The sequence below is a fragment of the Puntigrus tetrazona genome, chromosome 4 (genome assembly GCF_018831695.1).
Source record: "Puntigrus tetrazona isolate hp1 chromosome 4, ASM1883169v1, whole genome shotgun sequence".
Classification (NCBI taxonomy): domain Eukaryota; kingdom Metazoa; phylum Chordata; class Actinopteri; order Cypriniformes; family Cyprinidae; genus Puntigrus; species Puntigrus tetrazona.
Genome location: NC_056702.1, coordinates 13,699,503 through 13,717,470, shown reverse-complemented (window position 1 = coordinate 13,717,470; position 17,968 = coordinate 13,699,503). Strand labels below are relative to the sequence as shown.

Sequence of the window (17,968 nt, the reverse complement as noted above, 5' to 3'; positions counted from 1 at the left end):
TATAATTTGATTTATGTCAAACGAGTTCATTGTATGTATACACGTAATGAGAACGAAGGCTGTAAAATATCAGGATCTGAGCTTTTCTTGGAGCAAAAACAGCCTCTTTCAGCAGCATGTGTTGAGCTGTGGGTGTCCCCTGAGCTGGCACGCTGTTGGAATAGAAATGTGCCGAGCTTTTGTGTTCACGGGCTTTGAGAATAAACCGCAGGCTTATGCAGAGACCCAGAAACATGTCTTCTCTCCAAGAGTGGGGGGGGGGTTGGGATACTACCTCTGCCCATGTCAGGTACAGCACACTTTGGCACGTGATTTGTTGCTCTTGGTTCCTTTGTTACTCAAGAACTCCCTAAAACAGTAGTTCTTCTGCTTTAGATGAATGGCCGCTTGAGGGGTTTCTGACTGGGAGGGGAGAATTAGCCCAAACTAAATCTGAGAGGATTATCAGAGTAAGTCATGAAAACACATGAAAAAGGCTTTCTGTTTCATGAGGTTTGCTTTTCCTTGTTTTTTTTCCTTCTTCTTCTTCTTTTGCATAATTATTTTTTTTATTCTTATATATTCATTTATTTATTCTTCTGTTTTGATCAATTTGTCATCCCATTCGACTATATTGAAGATGAAGCAATAGAACAGAAGTTAACCTTTGCCTGCTGCAAGAATTGGAGGATTTTTTTTCATTAGTATTTTCTTTTTTAATTAATAAATATAAGGTGAGTTATGTTTTATCTATCTATCTATCTATCTATCTATCTATCTATCTATCTATCTATCTATCTATCTATCTATCTATCTATCTATCTATCTAAGAATATAGAGTAACAAACTCATTCTAAAAAATATGCCTCTAGAATAAACAGCAGTTGTTATTTGTGCTTTTTACTTTCAAAATAATTGACAGAACAATTTTGCTAATCAACAGACGAATTAAATATATATTCAAAAATATATTAATGCTGTTTTTGTTATCATCGGACTTGATAAAACAGCCTTTTTTGTATTAGAGCTGAATAAATTATCAAGCTAAAACATATATTTTTTGATAACGTCATGACAGCAAAATGTCTGAGCCTGCTGCAGAGGACAATGGTAAGCCGACCAGCCAACAAAATCTTTGCATTCCAGGAAAAGAGGCCCCAAAGGACCCCCGCTGGTCCAGTCTAAAGGTATGTTTGCTTTACTAAATGCAAGTATATATATGTTTTTGTTGTTGTTTTTGTTTCTGTATGTGGTCATTGTTAATGCGTCTTAATATCATCAAACATCATTGTTAAATTGCTATTTATAGTGTATTTTCTGTTGTTTTTTTTTACTAATTTGAGTAGTTGATTGTCTTTCCATTGTATCTTTTCTTGAAGATTTTTATTGTGGCCCTTTCCTTCGCCTATTTCTCTAAAACTCTGTGTGGGACCTATATGAAAAGCGCCATCACTCAGATTGAGAGGAGATTTGACCTTTCCAGCTCTGTTGTGGGCCTTATTGATGGCAGTTTTGAGATGGGTTTGTATACAGGTCCAAAAATTCATTAACAGAAATCACCCCAAACCTGCAAAAATCGACTTAGGGTTACTAACCCAGTTCCCTGAGAATGGAACAAAAACGCTTGCATCAGAGTTAACACTGTGAACTGGCTTACATATGAAATTTAATATGCTATCTTTTAATATCCATACATACCGAAAAGATGCATGTTCTCAAGGTGTAACTAGTCAGCTATTACACAAGCACACTTTCGTGGTCCATGAATGAATTAAACCCAATGAAACATTACAAAATATTTTGAACGTGTGGAAACGACCAGCATGCAGTGGCACAAAGATCCTTCATATATGCCCGTCTTGATAACACCTGTGTTGTAGCCACGCTAGAGTAGAGTGGGGTCTGATACCAGTGAAATAATTTGGCGTAGACTATTGAAAAGGCATTGGAAAACCAGATATTGCTGTGTTTGAAGGCAGCTGAAGTTTGGTTGCAAAATAAAGTGCATCCATCTGACATAAAAAGTGCAGCCCGAATTCCGAAATTGTTGAGACGATGAGACTTTCAAATCACGTGAGCCAATATTTTATTAAAAATACAACATAGATAACATAACAAATGTTTAAACAGAGAAATGTTACACTTTTATCCACAAATTGAGCTCATTTCAAATGTTATGCCTGTTACAAGTTTCAAAAACGTTGCCACAGGGGGCTCAAAAAGCAAAAATTTTTTATATATTGTGAAAGAAAATCAGCCAGGAGAACATCTAGAAACTATTTAAATTAATTGACATCAGGTCATGATTAGCTATAAAAGACATGGCTTAAATGCTACCCTGAAGGTTTACGCGTATCTTGTATCCCAGCGACAGGCAATGTCGTTCCTACAGAGTTTAGCTCCATCCCTTAAAAAACTCTCCTGCCTGTAGCGTAAAGCTTCCTGAAGGCTTTTTTAGATGTTTAATTAGGGTAAGTCCCTATCCCTGCTGTATCTCCTGTATCCCTTTACACCACGATGCAAAGTGCACACTATCTCCTGGTGGAATGGTATCTACGATCTCAGTCGAGAGACCAGAATGAATAAGCTGGTACTCCTCGGGGAATAGACTTTCCAAATCTTTGGTTGTAGTTCGAAGACCACCAGGCTTAGGTTGGAATTTCCCAGTAGGAGAGACATTCTCCATTTTGATGGACTCTTGTTAGAGAAGAAGGGAAAACTCCCATGCCTGCACCATGGTATCCAGCCCTAACAAAGTTGAATGTCTGGGGGAGAAACAGAAGGGACAATGGGGCGACAGATCAACATCAGTGGCAGGAAAAAAAACCCATCTCTTATCCCTTTACTTATGAATTATAAATAAAAAGGCAGACCACCAGATAAAGCATTGCACTTGCAATGCAAAGCACTGTCCTGTGAAACACAAGTAAAGGTAAAAGAGCTCCAAACTTTCTTCAATGGAAGCCTGGCTGGGTTGCAATGAAGTGAATGGAATGTGTTTTGTTTGTTTCATGTTAACATATGTGTCATTTATGATTCTAAATGCCTGAATGATTTTCTGTAGGTAACTTGCTCTTTCTGGCAGTGGTTAGTCATTTTGGGTCAAGACTACACAGGCCACGACTCATAGGGATGGGCTGTTTCCTCATGGCCATTGGCTCAGCGGTTACTGGGCTGCCACACTTTTTCATGCGGCGGTCGGTTCATATGCATATCATCTCTCCACATTAGCTTAGTTTCTCATTTTTTTCAAAGCTGCTCATGTTCATTTCTCTCTCCTTCAGGTACAAGTACGACACAGTAATAACAGGCTCTCTAAACAAATCTGTCAGTGTATCTCCTTGTCAGCCTCCCGCGGTTTCAAACGATTACTCTTCTAATAACATTGAAACAGGTAAGTACTCCACATTTAAAGTGCCCCATTGTCTGATAGGCTTTCAACAAGATGAACTTGTTTAGCTTTCGGGACTTGATAAGTGTTAAGCATCAGTGTGTGACTACTCACAGCATAAATGTAGTTTATTTCAAAGATCTTTCAAAACATGTTGGCCAAGATAATCAAAATATGCATATGCATATTGAAAGTTCACAGAGCTTAAACTGACATGAATTCTGGCACTTTAACCCTAGATTGCCTGAAGGACCCTGGATCTAGTATGTGGATCTATGTGCTCTTGGGTAACGCTCTCAGAGGAATCGGAGAGACACCAGTCACACCTCTTGGCATATCTTATATCGATGACTTTGCAAAAGCAGAAAACTCAGCATTTTACATTTGTGAGTCAAATTTTGATACCTTTTTAATCCCCTACACCCTACAAGCTCTAGGTCAGAAACTTTGCGAATTTTGAAAACCCAGAGCAATAAATTTCAGGGTTTTTTTATATTGGAATGTTGGAATGAAAATCTTTCTTGTGATGTTCAGCCTGTCTTCAGACTATTATGCTTCTGGGTCCCATGTTTGGATTCCTACTGGGCTCAATGTGTGCCAAACTGTATGTGGATATTGGATTTGTCAGTGTAGGTAAGTATCTGGTTTAATTACTGTCACCAGTACTGTGTGTATTCATGTGAAGTTTAATTTCTATTTAAACCCCTCCACACACACACACTTGTGCTTCTTGGGTCTGAATGTTTGCACACTAGCACATTTTTTTTTTAAACGAACAAACAATGAAAAGAATGAATGAACAACAAAAATGATTTTACTAATGGTTTAACAATGCGGTAATATGAAACTGTGCCATTTGTGTTGTTTTATCCACTTTATATTAAGCGTCTTGAACTACCATGCTATTACATTGAAAATATAACACTTGTTACATGTTGTTACATTGTATTTACATTATAATTACATGCACTTACATATGCAATTGCACGTTTTGACAAGTCTCCACATAAGCTAACATTGCATACAATGTATGCAATGAGTTTATTATAAGGCACAACAAAAGATAATGATACTTCCAAAAATGACTAAATTCTTAGGTATCTGAATTCTAAACATACTATCACAGCATTGAACTATTATCAGCAACACACTGCTATACACACTGTGGTGATATTTGCTTAGTATGACCTATAACTTTAAAGTTGTATCGTTTATGCATTTTTTTCTCTTTCACCCGCAGAGAGTGTTACCATCACTCCACAGGATGCACGCTGGGTGGGAGCTTGGTGGCTGGGCTTCTTTGTGTCATCTGCTATCTTAGTACTTGCTGGTGTTCCTTTTTGGTTCCTACCCAGGTCTTTACCCAAACAAGGAGAGGAAGGGAAGGAAAACTCTAGTGCGGATCGGGACAACAAGGATCAATCTGTCCTCCCAAACACACACTCAGTGAAACTGTCCGACATCGCAAAAGGCAACTTCCTTCCACCTTTTTAACCAATCCATTATTGTTTGAACTTTTCCAATCCTTTTTCTGTTTAAAACTATCAGATTTGGCAGCACTTTACCAGGAGTCACTCCGGCTTTTATAGATGATCCCATGTTTTAGACGAAGTTAAGCTAGCCTCTTGATTCTCTGTATTCTGTTTTGTAAATGTTAAGGATTCCTGCCTTCCCTGAAAAAACTCCTGTGCACTCCTGCATACTTCCTGTTGCTTTGTGGGATTGTTTTGAAGTTCAACTCTTTCATCGGCTTGCTCACCTTCAAAGCCAAATACATGGAACAACAGTTTGGCCAGTCTGCTTCAAGAGCAAACTTCCTTATTGGTAAGAACCCTTCCAAGTAAATTTTGAGGCAGTTGATTGTTTCATTTAATGTCTAGTCTTCATTCAGCGTCTTTAGTTATGCTTATGAACAAACTCCACAATTTTGTATCCTTCATAGGATTTCTCTAAAAGTCCAAACTTTATTTCAATGTTTATCTCTTATGGAAAAGGACTCATCAGCTTATCAACCATTTTTGATGTGACAGGCCATGCATAAAATTCAGCCATATTTGATGCGAATTCATCTGAACCCACACCGAACCCAAGAGCAGCCCAAGCATACAGCGTAACACATTCAGAGAAGCGTGTCAGGTTTGACATTAATTGAAACTAAAGACACGTCATGTCCCACAGGTGTCCTGATCCTGCCTGTGGTCGCTGTGGGAATATTCTTGGGTGGTTTGTTAATGAAAAGATACAAGTTGAGCGTCGTGGCAGGGGCTCAGCTCTCCTTCATCACCTCCTTCACGGCCTTCCTCCTCCTCCTCCTCCATTTCGGCACAAAGTGTGAGAATGTGCCTGTGGCAGGGCTCACTGTGTCCTACAATGGGTAAAGTGTTCAGCAGTTCTCGAAATGTAGGATATATTGTAAAATCACTTTCTCTCTTTTAAATCTCTCAGCTTTCTTTTTTTGCCTGTATCATTTATGCAGCAGATTCTCTCTGTCTCTGTTCTACAGGGACAAAACTATAATTTGGGGCATTTATTGTACAGCATACAAGTTGTATGCATCACTTTTATAATAAATTATGCGATTTTTAGGTTTTGTTATAATTACCATCTTCTCAATCATATACTTATGAGTAACATGAAAAAATGCATGGTAAATAATAAACAATATATTGATACATGCTACTGATTAATTGTAAAATATAGACTGGTATGATATATTAATAAGAAATATGTGTTTTCTTTTAAATCTACTAATTTTCCTTCCATTAATTATTAAAAAAATTTAAAAAAACTAAACAACAAATGCTATAAATGAACATTGGCTTTTTAGCCAGAATAGTGTTTCCGATTGGAAACTATGACCAATCTTTGTATTCCCTCCTCAGGACCCCTGAAATATCTCATGATGAGCGCTCACTCATGTCTCAGTGTAACCAGGACTGTTCCTGCTCTGCATCTGAATGGGATCCCGTGTGCTCTGACAGTGGCATTACATATGTGTCACCCTGTTTGGCAGGATGCACCTCCTCCACTGGACAAGGCAAAAACATGGTATAACCGCAGCCTGGTCTCATGAAAATGCGTTTCAGTGGCACAGTTTTCTGTCTTTTTAAATAGCGCACCAAATAGAAACAGAAAATAACGTTAGGTATTTTGTCAATACAGTTAATACAGTAATACAGTTTTCATAAGCGCGATAAAATACTGTTTATTTGGGTAACTTGTATCATCGTATATTAGGGTCTCTCCCTAAAGTCCCTGGACACATTTAATTTGAAAGTCCAGTTCACGCCATTAACAAACAATTATCTTTGACATTTACCTCAGTGAATTCATAATTTGCTACTTTTATTAATAGATAGGTAGTTATTACGTTTAAGTATTGGGTAGGGATATAGAATATAGTGTATGTGCTAAGTACTACTAAACAGCCAATATGTTAATATTAGGCATTCTAATGAGCAGCTGGTTAACAGTGAGAATTGTTCTCTATATTATAGTGTTACAGTGAATATCTGTTGCAGTCTATAATCTCCTTCATTTACATTTAACGGTGGCAGGTTTTTCAAAACTGCAGCTGTGTGTTAACCCCCTCACCAGTAGAGGGCAGCAGATCTGTGTCTCTGGGACAGTGTCCCCGTGGGCCAGGATGTACCCGGAGTTTCACCTCTTACATGGCAGTTTCTGTCCTCAGCTCCTTCATCAACTCTCTGGGCACAACTCCTGGATACATGATCATTATACGGTCAGTTGCCATCAGGATAAAATATTTACCAGTCTGTCGTTAAGCAAGAATTGCAGCAGTGAGTTGCACACAGGCAAACATTCTCACAATTTCTTATTTGTATTATTAATTACGATAACGCTGCCTTTGATTTCTGGCCTCCCAATAGACATTAAAGTGTAACCTTACATTTGAATAAAATAAACTATTTACGTATTTAGTTTCACAGTTACCCTCATGCTGTTCCAAACCATGCTCAATGCACAGAAACCTAGCATCTGTAAAGTTGCCCGTGCGACATCGGGAGCTCAAACGTAACTGTACAAAGCTACGAGAACACTTTTTTGTGCGAAAGAAAACACGTAATTTATTTAACAGTCCTTCTCGAGTTAACGTCTTCGGCCATGAACGTTCTGAGGTACTCTCCAAAATGGCGGAAGATGGTATCCTCTCTGTCTATGGAGGGTGTCTGAGAGCTCTTAGATTTCCTCAAAAATATCTTAATTTGTGTTCCGAAGATGAACAAAGGTCGTACTGGTTTGGAACCACATGGGGGAACTTTTAACACATCAAAACTACTTTCAGACTACTTTTCAACTGCTTTTTAAAATATAAATGATTTACTGTTCGTTACGTATGTTTTCAGATGCATTAAACCTGAGCTTAAGTCACTGGCGTTGGGTATTCAAACGCTTGTGATGCGAACGCTAGGTACAAACACCACGATAAGCGATAATTCATAAGCTAGGTAATATTGTAGTGTATATTATGTTTCGGATTAACTAATGTCAAATTTTTTTCTGGAGGTGGTATTCCTGCTCCTGTATATTTTGGAGCTCTCATTGACTCAACGTGTTTAAAATGGGGGATAAAGAGCTGTGGGGGCAGAGGAGCCTGTCGTTTGTACGACTCAAATATGTACAGGTATGGAGAAAATAGCCCCTGATGATTTAAGTATTAAGACTTTAAGATCCCATGTAGATATATTGTCCTAGGCTCACGTTTGAAGCTAATAACATCTTATTGTCTTACTTTTCAGAGTGATCTTCTTGAGCCTGACTACGTGTTTAAGTGGATGTTCGTACTTCTTCATCATTGCTGTCATTGTGCTTCTGCGGAAGCAGTTTAGAAAAGAAGAAGTCAAAACATTGCATCAAACAACCAGAAAGCAAAATGAAACCGAACTTCAGTCTCCGGATATGTGCCGTCCTGATGGATCCAAAACCGATACCGTTCCCAGAGAAAAAACAGAGAACACCAATACTGAATGCTAGCGATGAGCTATTTAGTAGTTCTTTCAGGGAATTTAGGAGACAGTGCTGATACTGTAAATTAATGGATGAAGAACTACTAATAAAAACAATGACCAGGGCTGCGGTTCCCAAAAGTAAGCCTAAGCTGATGGTAGCTCCATTGGTTTCAATGGGTCTATGATGTACTTAAGGTTATGGTTCTTTTGGGAATACAGCCCTGGAAAACAGACTATAAAGAAACCAGCGCAAGCCATAACACTCTTTAGGCACTATCGTACTATGTGTTCATGGTCCAGAGTTTGTACAGTATCTCTTAATAAATCTCAGTTCTTTTATATGTGGCTTTGTAATTCATATTCATATTTGTTTTTTCTTGGAAAGGTACAGTTATATGTTGATTGTGACAATCAACTGACAGACAGGCAAAAATTACATATTCATAATATCTATTAAAAAAAAGAGAAGAAATAGTTTGTGAATGATGAAAGATGAATGATTAAAAAAGGAAAAAATATATATTTATGTGATTATGGACAGGTATATCTTGTAATTTTAATGTATTCGTATTCTTATACTTAATATCATAAATATTTAATATAGAAACACAACTTTTTTTACATTTGTACATACATGTGTTTGTGTAAATATATAATATATGAGTGATTCCAACAATATCCTTGTCCTTTTACAGTTTTAAAAGTTTATGGTTTTAGCGGTTTTATTTCTTCTTTACAATCTACTGCCCATTAAAGACTTTTATTAAATAAAATTCAACACCTTTATATAGTAAATGTATCTACATGAACTTTTACAAAAGAAAAACTGCACACACGTCCACTAAAACACAGAGAGACTAGTAGCATACTGTACATATTGCACCATAAATGAGTAGATACAGCATGTCCTGGTTGTTGTCACTCTGTGTTCTTGTTGGCTAAATGCCAATAAATGCTGTTAATGTCTCATCTTATCGTCTTTGTTTTAGAAATTGTAGGCTTTTATACATTTTGTCATATAAACACTTGACACAATTAGACATGATGCAAACTGTACTGTACTGGCTGATCTACAATGGGGTAAATAATTAATAGTGCTTGTTAATGACTATATATAAGCGTAAATGCAAGTTTAGAGATCACTCATTTGGGAACATTTCAGCATTTTTCCGTGCACGTCTCTTTGTGAAGGCACCTCTGGACAAGTGAGTGTTTGGAAAGTAATTGTATTTTTATATTAGTAATTATATTTTTATATTAGTTTGCATTTGATTACAGTGTATTTTGCTTTGGATCACTTCTAAAGTGATAGAATGCATTGGTATATTGGGATATATATATAAAACAAAAACTAAAATATTCATTATTTCATGATTTTTCACCTCTTTCCTGTCTCGTAGTTCACCATGACAGCAGATGGTAACCCAGACAGGTTCACTGAGCCCAGACCAATGGAATATGGAGGTCACAATCAGAAAACGCCTCAAACTAAATGTTGTTCTCCAACTCTGAAGGCAAGAGACATTGTCTTTTACCTGAATCACAATTAGCTGAAAATATGTATTAAAAGTGAAAAGATATTGCTTTAGCTAAATATTTCAAACGCGATCAATTCTGTTACAACGACAATAAGAAGACTATACAATGCTGACTTAATCTCTCTTCTGCCCTTCTGTCTGCAAAGATCTTTATAGGTTTACTTGCCTTCTCTTATTTCACAAAAACCCTGACGGGATCTTACACCAAAAGTACCCTCACTCAGATTGAGAGGCGGTTTGAGATCTCAAGCTCTACGGTTGGCATCATTGATAGCAGCTTTGAAATGGGTGAGTGGTGATGTGTTGAGCTCCAGTGATGGAAAGGTTGTTCATACTTTGAAAATGAGATTCATGAGTTTATTGATGGTATGCTGTAAAACAACATGTAACTTGTTAAATAACGTAACATTTGCTTGCAGGTAATCTGTTGGTCATTACTTTTGTAAGCTACTTTGGCGCTAAGTTTCACCGACCAAAGATCATTGGATCAGGGGTCCTGTTGATGGGTGTAGGGACACTGTTAATGGCTTTACCTCACTTCATCATGAGCCGGTGAGTGCATTTATCAGTCAAAGACAAGCTGTGTGTTCACAATGAAGAACAGGAAAGATCCCTTATACAGTTCAATCAAGTGTGCAAATTCTTAGGCAAATGTTTTCTTTGTATTCCTGTTCGGTTTCACAGGGTTTTTTAAAAAACGATTAAGACATTTTCAAGAAAAGTTAATGCTTTAATGACTCAAAAAATGTCATGTAATCTTGCTGTAGGCTGTAAGATGTAAAGATGCTGTAGGCCCACATGATACTGTAGTCCTATCACCTCGTATTTTGACTATATTCCACCAAAATTTACTTTAATACAGAGATAACATGTCCATCGATGAAGAGATGTATTTGAGCAATTATATTCATTCAAAGTTGCTCTTTTCATCTGATAAGTATAGATGATATGTAATTTTGTATTTTTTTCTGCCTGTTTTTCTGACAGATATAAGTTCGATACAGCTGCCGCCCACATTAATGATCCTTATAATGTCACAGTGAGCTCCACATGCTCATCAGACCACAAGAATCCCGTTCAACAGCTTGATTCTGGTAATATGTGGTGATATGTGAGAAAGCATGTGGAATATTTTAATTGTAAAATGCGATAAAATATATAACAAAACACACTATTTTGGTTGCATAGGGTGTCTAAAAGGGGAAGCGGAAAGCTCACCCATGTGGATGATTTTACTGTTTGGAAATATTTTGCGTGGCATTGGGGAAGCAAGTATCGGCCCTCTGGGAATGTCATTCATAGACGATTATGCACATCCAGAAAACTCGGCTTTCTACATTGGTGAGAAAAGTATTTTTTAAAATTAAAACTATCCACGTCCGTTATGTGATTTAATTTAGTTTGCTATCTTGTTCTTTTCTGTAGGATGTCTGCAAACGCTAGGAGTGATTGGGCCAGTTTTTGGTTACTCACTTGGTTCTCTGTGTGCTAGTCTCTATGTGGACATTGGCTTCGTGAATCAAGGTGAGTTAAAATTGACAGTAGTAAGCATTTGAACCGGATCAAAACCTTTCATTAAAGTTGTCCTAAAACCAAAAATAATACCCGTTCTATTCCTAGGACAACTTTGAGGAACTTTTATGATCCACTTAAAATGTTGACTACCCACCAAGTTATTCATAAAAAAGTATCAAAAAGAAAGACAGTATATATTGCTTTGATATGTACTGTACCATGGTAATAATATGTCAAACCTACGCCGTAACCTGACATGTACTTCTCAAAAAATGAAATGTGTCATTTCTATGCAGATCGCAATCGCTGTGATTGGTCTGCTAGAACAGCTGCAGTATGTGGTTTTACATTGTCCTTCTGAAAGACACAAAGCCTTCCATTAAATAGACATTGTCTGGAGGGGAACATATATTGCTCTAAAACCTTTATATACTTTCAGCATTTATAATCCAAAACATGCAAGCTACCCATTCCGAATGTACCCCATATCATCAGAGATGCTCTGCCTCTCTTAGGGATCCCTTTTATAGCTAATAGTGACCTGATGTCACTATTTTTATTTGGGTTGTATTAATGGATCGGGGTAGGGTCAGAAGGTCTGTTTGCTTTGGAGCAGAGGGTCACACTGTTAAGCAAAGGTGGAGCAGATGACTACGTAGAGCAAGAGGCCTAGGGATATCTGATGAGCAAGTAAACCTAGATAGATCAGCAGACTATGATGATTCAAGGATTCAGCTTTGGACTTTGTGGCCGAAACGAAGGATTCAGTGGAACCTCTTGTTACCAGAAAGAATATCCCACAAGCTACTGCAATGGTTGGAAAGTCCTCACTGGCAGAACAGAAGGAAATATGGTTGGTTTCAGAGAAAAATGTATACAAAGATCTATACAATTTGTGTTGGAGATGAAGGAGAAAGTCTTGTTTAGATCTAGTTGGTTTCTTGTTACAATGCCTGGTCTTGACACAGGTTGATGGTAAGTATAATTACAAAAGAACCTGAAAGAACTAATGGGATTAGAGGACAGTATAGGAGCATATAGACAACCGATGAAGATAAAGACTCTCTTTGTTCAGAGATCTGATTCTAACTCTGTTAACCATGTTGTTCTTGATTAGAGGGTGTGACTGAATAGAGGTGTGACTGATCTGTAGTTTATGGAAAGAGTAAAATTAAGTGGAGGTGTAATATATAACAGATAAATTGTTTGTTTGGCTATTTTCTTCTCATTATTAGAGAGTGTGACCATCACCCCTCAGGACTCTCGCTGGGTTGGGGCCTGGTGGTTGGGTTATGTGCTTTCTGGGCTGTTGACCCTTCTTGCTGCTTTGCCTCTCTGGTTCCTGCCAAGAGCTCTACCTGAATACCCCCAAACCTCTAAACTAGACCACCCCTCAAACCAACACAAACACACGCTCAGCATTACAGAGATAGCCAAAGGTATGTCGACCATACTCTGACCTCAAGTGTTAGATACATTTATATTACATTTAGGATGATTAATCGTATCCAACGTAAAGGATTTGCTTGTTTTAAAATAATGATGCTTGTTTTCTAGATTTTGGACCATCTCTAAAGCGTCTGCTTACCAATGGGAGATATCTCCTGTATCTGGTTTACAGTGTGTTGGCATTCAGTGGCTTTATCATTTTTATAACATACTTGCCAAAGTATTTGGAGCAGCAGTTTGGACAAAGCGCATTTAAGACTAATTGTCTCATAGGTAACAGCTTCGTTTATTCATTAACTTTAATTGTACTTTATTTTTTGTTTGCTTAATCTAGCTATGCTTGTACCTACAGGAGTGACATCTATTCCGTCAGCGGCTCTGGGAATGTTCTTTAGCGGTTGGATCATGAAGTATTTCAAACTGGATGAGCTGGGATCTACAAAACTGTTGTTCTTCTCCTCTGTAACCGCATTGATTTGCACCATACCATTCTTTGCTCTCAGCTGTGAAAACATAGATGTCGCTGGGGTCACAGTGCCCTATCAAGGGTATTTTTTTTATTTCTAATTACACTCATTATATAAATCTTATTGCATCATACACTTTCTGTCCATTCAATCTGTCCAAATTTCCAAATAGAATGTCCTACTTAAGGTTACAGGTATATGTAGTATAATAAAATAAATTGTTGATTCGGCAGATCTGTTGAAGTTCAAGATATAAGCATACTCACTTCATGCAATGCTGACTGTGGGTGTCCTGACTTCCAATGGGATCCAGTGTGTGGACAAAATGGAGTGACCTACATCTCTCCATGCCATGCTGGCTGCAAGTCCACTCTGGGTGCAGGACGCAATATGGTGAACAACTACTTTTAACTTCTGACCACAGATTCTTTGTCACATGTTTGTATTACTAACTTACTTACACGTCTTCGTCAGACATTCCACGGCTGTACATGTATCCAGAGCTGGGGACTGACTTCTGGGAACTCCTCAGCCGTGCTCGGACAGTGTCCACGAGAGACTAGCTGCACTACAATGTTCTACATCTTTCTGGCACTGATGTCCCTCGCCTTCTTCGTGTACTGTCTGAGCACCGTTCCCTTCTTCCTCATTTCACTGAGGTTCTGTTTCACTTGTTTCCATCGCATTTTAATGCAGTTGCTACATATGACTGTTCCATATATTCATTGGCATTTATTGTATTCGATTCAGTTTTACATATTGTACAAACTTTAAGTCGGTTGGTTCATCATAAGACTCAAGGTTGTCAACTCCATTCACAATATATTAAGGCCAGAAACTTCATACAACATGTATAGATTTAAAATGGTTTATGATATATTATTTTAGTAAATAAGTAAATCAATAAATGAAATAGTTAATTGTGTAGATTTTTATTTTATTTATTCATGATTTTTTTTTTTGTGATGTTGTATGTTTTTGCAGGATCGTGGATCCTGCGCTTAAGTCTCTCTCAGTGGGTGTATTTACATTCGTTTTAAGAGTTTTTGGTAAGTTTATGTTTGGAATTGGTAAAAGTGCAAAGCATTGCTTTTATGAGGAAAAAGCAATTGATAATTTTTCAAACATGCTTATATTTTTTCTTATACAAACATTGAGCCACAGAATTGTTTTTTAATGCCATTTCCCTCTTTTAAAGGTGGTATTCCTGCTACCATTTGCTTTGGTGCTCTGATTGACTTGACCTGCCTGAAATGGGGCCAGAAGAAATGCGGGGGAAGCGGTGCATGCAGAATATACGACACTGAAACTTTCAGGTGAGCAGATCTGGCAGGATTATTCTATGTTGTCCTGATATGAATACACAGAAACCCTAATAAACTATAATTCTTCTCCATCAGGTACCTATTTCTGGGACTGATCGGCTCTCTTCGGGTAATTGGCTATACTCTATTATGGATTTTCACCGCAGGTCTTAAGAGAAAAGTACAGAACGATAAGCAAATATCCAAGGACAAAGAACTCCAATACCCTGTGCTATATGATCCAGAACACGAAAAATTTCTAAAATAATGTTTTGCCTCATTTTATTTGTTCTTGTTAATGTATTTCTGCAACCAGTAGCCTGAATATACTTTTTGCTGTTTATCTTCTATGACATTTACATATATTTATGTATAAATTTAACATTTACTTTGGTTTCTCATGTCATGACATTATATATAATATTATGTCATATCTGTCATAATACCCTATGTAATAAAAGTAAGGAATAATTGATGACGGCTCTTTAAATTACTAAAGCAGCAGTCTGTAGCTTTATGGCAGTTAATTCTATGGATTTGTTTTGTACAGCTACAAAAGCCTGTTTCTCCAGCATCACTGAGCGGAGCAAAAAATTGACATCTTAGAGAACTGGGGTTTGTTCTAATGAAAATGTCATTCATTTATTCAATGAGTGCACTCAAGAACATCCACAATGGTTTCAGACACCACTTAAATGGCTGTCCCATCCAATATCGCCCTATTTGAGGGTACAGGGGGCGATTTCAGATACAGCCCTAGAGTGTTTGAAAATAGAAATGATTGAAACAGCCTTGAGGAGTGGAGGCTACTTCTTTAGAATTCATTTCAGTTTTGCAAACTGTATTTTCCGGAGGCGGACATTAGTGAAGTATATTAACTTTAAAAGTACTTTTTTCAAGTGTAAAAGTACTTTAGCATAGTGTTTTTCTTTAACCCTCTTTAACCTTTCTTTCTTGCTCTCGATCCTCTCTACAGTTAAGACACATGAAAACACACTTGGAATTTGCAAAGAAGCACAAGTCTCAGACACAAGATTCTCTGTTCTGATTAACAGAGTTAAGTGAGTGCTTTGATGCAACCTGTGTTGTTAAAAGCGCTATATAAATAAAAATTGATTGATTGATTGATTGATTGAAATTGATTAACGTTGATTCTAAGCACACACACACACAAACACACACACACATACTGTATATATTTTGAAAATATTTACATGCATATGCATTTATATTCTTATATTTTATATTATTAACATAACGGGACAGTCACAAGCCTTGCGGTTTGCATCCAAAATATCTAAAATTGTGTTCCGAAGACTAACAAATCTAAGTGGCGCATGGGGTTAAGTGATTAATGACAAAATGTTCATTTTGGGGTGAAGTAATCCTTTAATTTAGCATCTAGCAAATATTTACAAAAGCTCACTTGTAAATGTTAAGGATTCCTGCCTTCCCTGAAAAAGGGAACTCCTGCATGCTTCCTGTCGCTTTGTGGGATTGTTTTGAAGTTTGTCTCTTTCATCGGCTTGCTCACCTTCAAAGCCAAATACATGGAACAACAGTTTGGCCAGTCTTTGGCGTTTTTTAGTTATGCTCACAGTTTTGAACTCTACAATTCTGAAATCTTCTCAGGATATCTGCAAAAGTGATATCTATAAATGTAAACGTTACAAATTTATGAAAACAGGATGCTAGTGTTTTTTCAACATTTATTTTATTTTATTGTATTTTCCCCAATTATGCAACGATAATTTGATACTTACAAACTGTTCATGTCTTGTAAAAAAAAATCTCTTCAACTTTTATTTTTGTTGTTCTTGCCATTAACAAACAATCAACTTCGACTATTGCCTTAATAAATTAATATTTTGCAAGTTGTCATTTGCCATTTGTACCTTTTTCATACTATAATTTGCGTCACTTACATTTAATGGTGGCAGGTTTTTTAAAACTGCAGCTGTGTGTTAACCCCCTCACCAGTAGAGGGCAGCAGATCTGTGTCTCTGGGAAAATGTTCTGGTGGGCCAGGATGTACCCGGAGTTTTATTTAATGACAGAATTTTCATTTTTTGTGAACTAACCTTCACTTTTAACGCATCAAAACTGCTTTCAGATGCTTTTTCAAATGTAAAAGATGAAAGAATTTGCTGTATATTACGCTTTTAGATGCATTACACCTTATTTTAAGTCACTGGCGCTGGGTATTCAAACTCTTGTGATGCGAACAGGTACATACAGTAATAAAAAAAAGCATTGTGGCAAGGGCTCAGCCCTCCTTCATTACCGTGTTTAATCATAAACTTCTTAAAGACACCTAATAGACGTCTAGACTTCCTACAGATGTACTGCAGATGTAAATGATGTCTTAGATGTGCTTGTGAGCAAATGTTATAAATGAACACTGGATCTTAACCATTTAGATCTTAATCTTTTTACAACTGTAAACTGAAATCTCGGTATTTCGTTAGCTAGTTAAACAGTAATTCATAAGCTAGTTAATAGCTTTGGTATATATAAAGTTTTGGAGTCAATGAGCTCTCGTTGACATTAAAATGGAGAATAAAGAGCTGCGGGGGGAAAGGAGTCTGTCATTGGTAGGACTCTTAAGTTTCCACATCCTAAACTGTTTGTGAGTCGTAAAGACTGATCAATGACCATCCTATGATGCCTGGGTGTATGGATGGCCTCCTGCCGAGGTCTGGTCCTTGTCTCTCAGGGATCAAAACTGCTAAACAAAACCCCTAACTTTATCAACACAAAACACAGAACCTTTTGCCTGAACTTTATCAGACACAAACCTAACCAGCATAAATTGAACCTTTAAATCCTCAATTGGACACAGAGAGGCTATCTCCATTGACCTTGCATGACTGCAGTCCAGTCAATGTTTTCCCTTTTGTGCATTCCACAAAAGCGCATTCTATTGCATACAACAAAGGAACACTCATAAATGAAAGAAAGCTTGTGACGTTTGCCATTTCATGTGCCGAAAAGCCGACCACCCAACCACATCGCAGAAGAACTTCCAGAGCTAAGCATCCATCCTATAGGCAACCGGCTCCAATCCCTTCCGAAACCAAGGCAAGGTCCTTTCACCGGCGAACGAACCCCAAAGATGCCATCCAGGAGAATCGCCAGCCAATCAAAAGCGGCGGGATTCCCTCAAGCAAGCCAATTGTGACCCCTGCCTTCCATCATCAGTTGGATCCAGAAAACAAACATCAATCTCTGAAATGTTATAAGAACTTAATATGCCTGTGTAAATGTCAGTCCTGTGTCTCCATGACCTGTGTTTCATTACCTAATGTGCCCATATTTGGTTTTCCTGTTTGTGTCTCCATTTAGGTTTGTTAGT

The 17,968-nt window shown here is 37.5% G+C and overlaps 2 protein-coding genes across 4 annotated transcripts; both read left to right on the top strand.

The window, feature by feature from the left end:
- Positions 1–247: 247 nt before the first annotated feature.
- Positions 248–8,679, top strand: slco1e1 (solute carrier organic anion transporter family, member 1E1). Of its 3 annotated transcripts, XM_043236233.1 has the most exons (17): positions 248–289; positions 376–449; positions 620–713; positions 1,058–1,166; positions 1,359–1,500; positions 3,044–3,176; positions 3,264–3,373; positions 3,610–3,756; positions 3,905–4,003; positions 4,611–4,841; positions 5,030–5,194; positions 5,549–5,744; positions 6,253–6,418; positions 6,928–7,112; positions 7,738–7,802; positions 7,898–8,015; positions 8,131–8,679. In XM_043236233.1, exons 4-17 carry the CDS (start codon positions 1,062–1,064, stop codon positions 8,363–8,365), a joined length of 2,097 nt encoding a protein of 698 aa, XP_043092168.1. In that variant the 5' UTR covers positions 248–289; positions 376–449; positions 620–713; positions 1,058–1,061; the 3' UTR covers positions 8,366–8,679. The 3 variants fall into 3 exon arrangements, with proteins under 3 accessions (XP_043092168.1, XP_043092169.1, XP_043092170.1); XM_043236234.1 differs by lacking the exon at positions 248–289 and having other exon boundaries at positions 376–492; XM_043236235.1 differs by lacking the exons at positions 248–289; positions 376–449; positions 1,359–1,500 and having other exon boundaries at positions 704–713.
- Positions 8,680–9,391: 712 nt separating this feature from the next.
- On the top strand, positions 9,392–15,088 carry LOC122343398 (solute carrier organic anion transporter family member 1C1-like). Its single transcript, XM_043237835.1, has 15 exons — positions 9,392–9,545; positions 9,741–9,854; positions 10,025–10,166; positions 10,298–10,430; positions 10,866–10,972; positions 11,067–11,219; positions 11,304–11,402; positions 12,629–12,832; positions 12,951–13,115; positions 13,195–13,390; positions 13,543–13,702; positions 13,784–13,968; positions 14,294–14,358; positions 14,508–14,625; positions 14,710–15,088. Exons 2-15 carry the CDS (start codon positions 9,747–9,749, stop codon positions 14,879–14,881), a joined length of 2,007 nt encoding a protein of 668 aa, XP_043093770.1. The 5' UTR covers positions 9,392–9,545; positions 9,741–9,746; the 3' UTR covers positions 14,882–15,088.
- Positions 15,089–17,968: the final 2,880 nt, after the last annotated feature.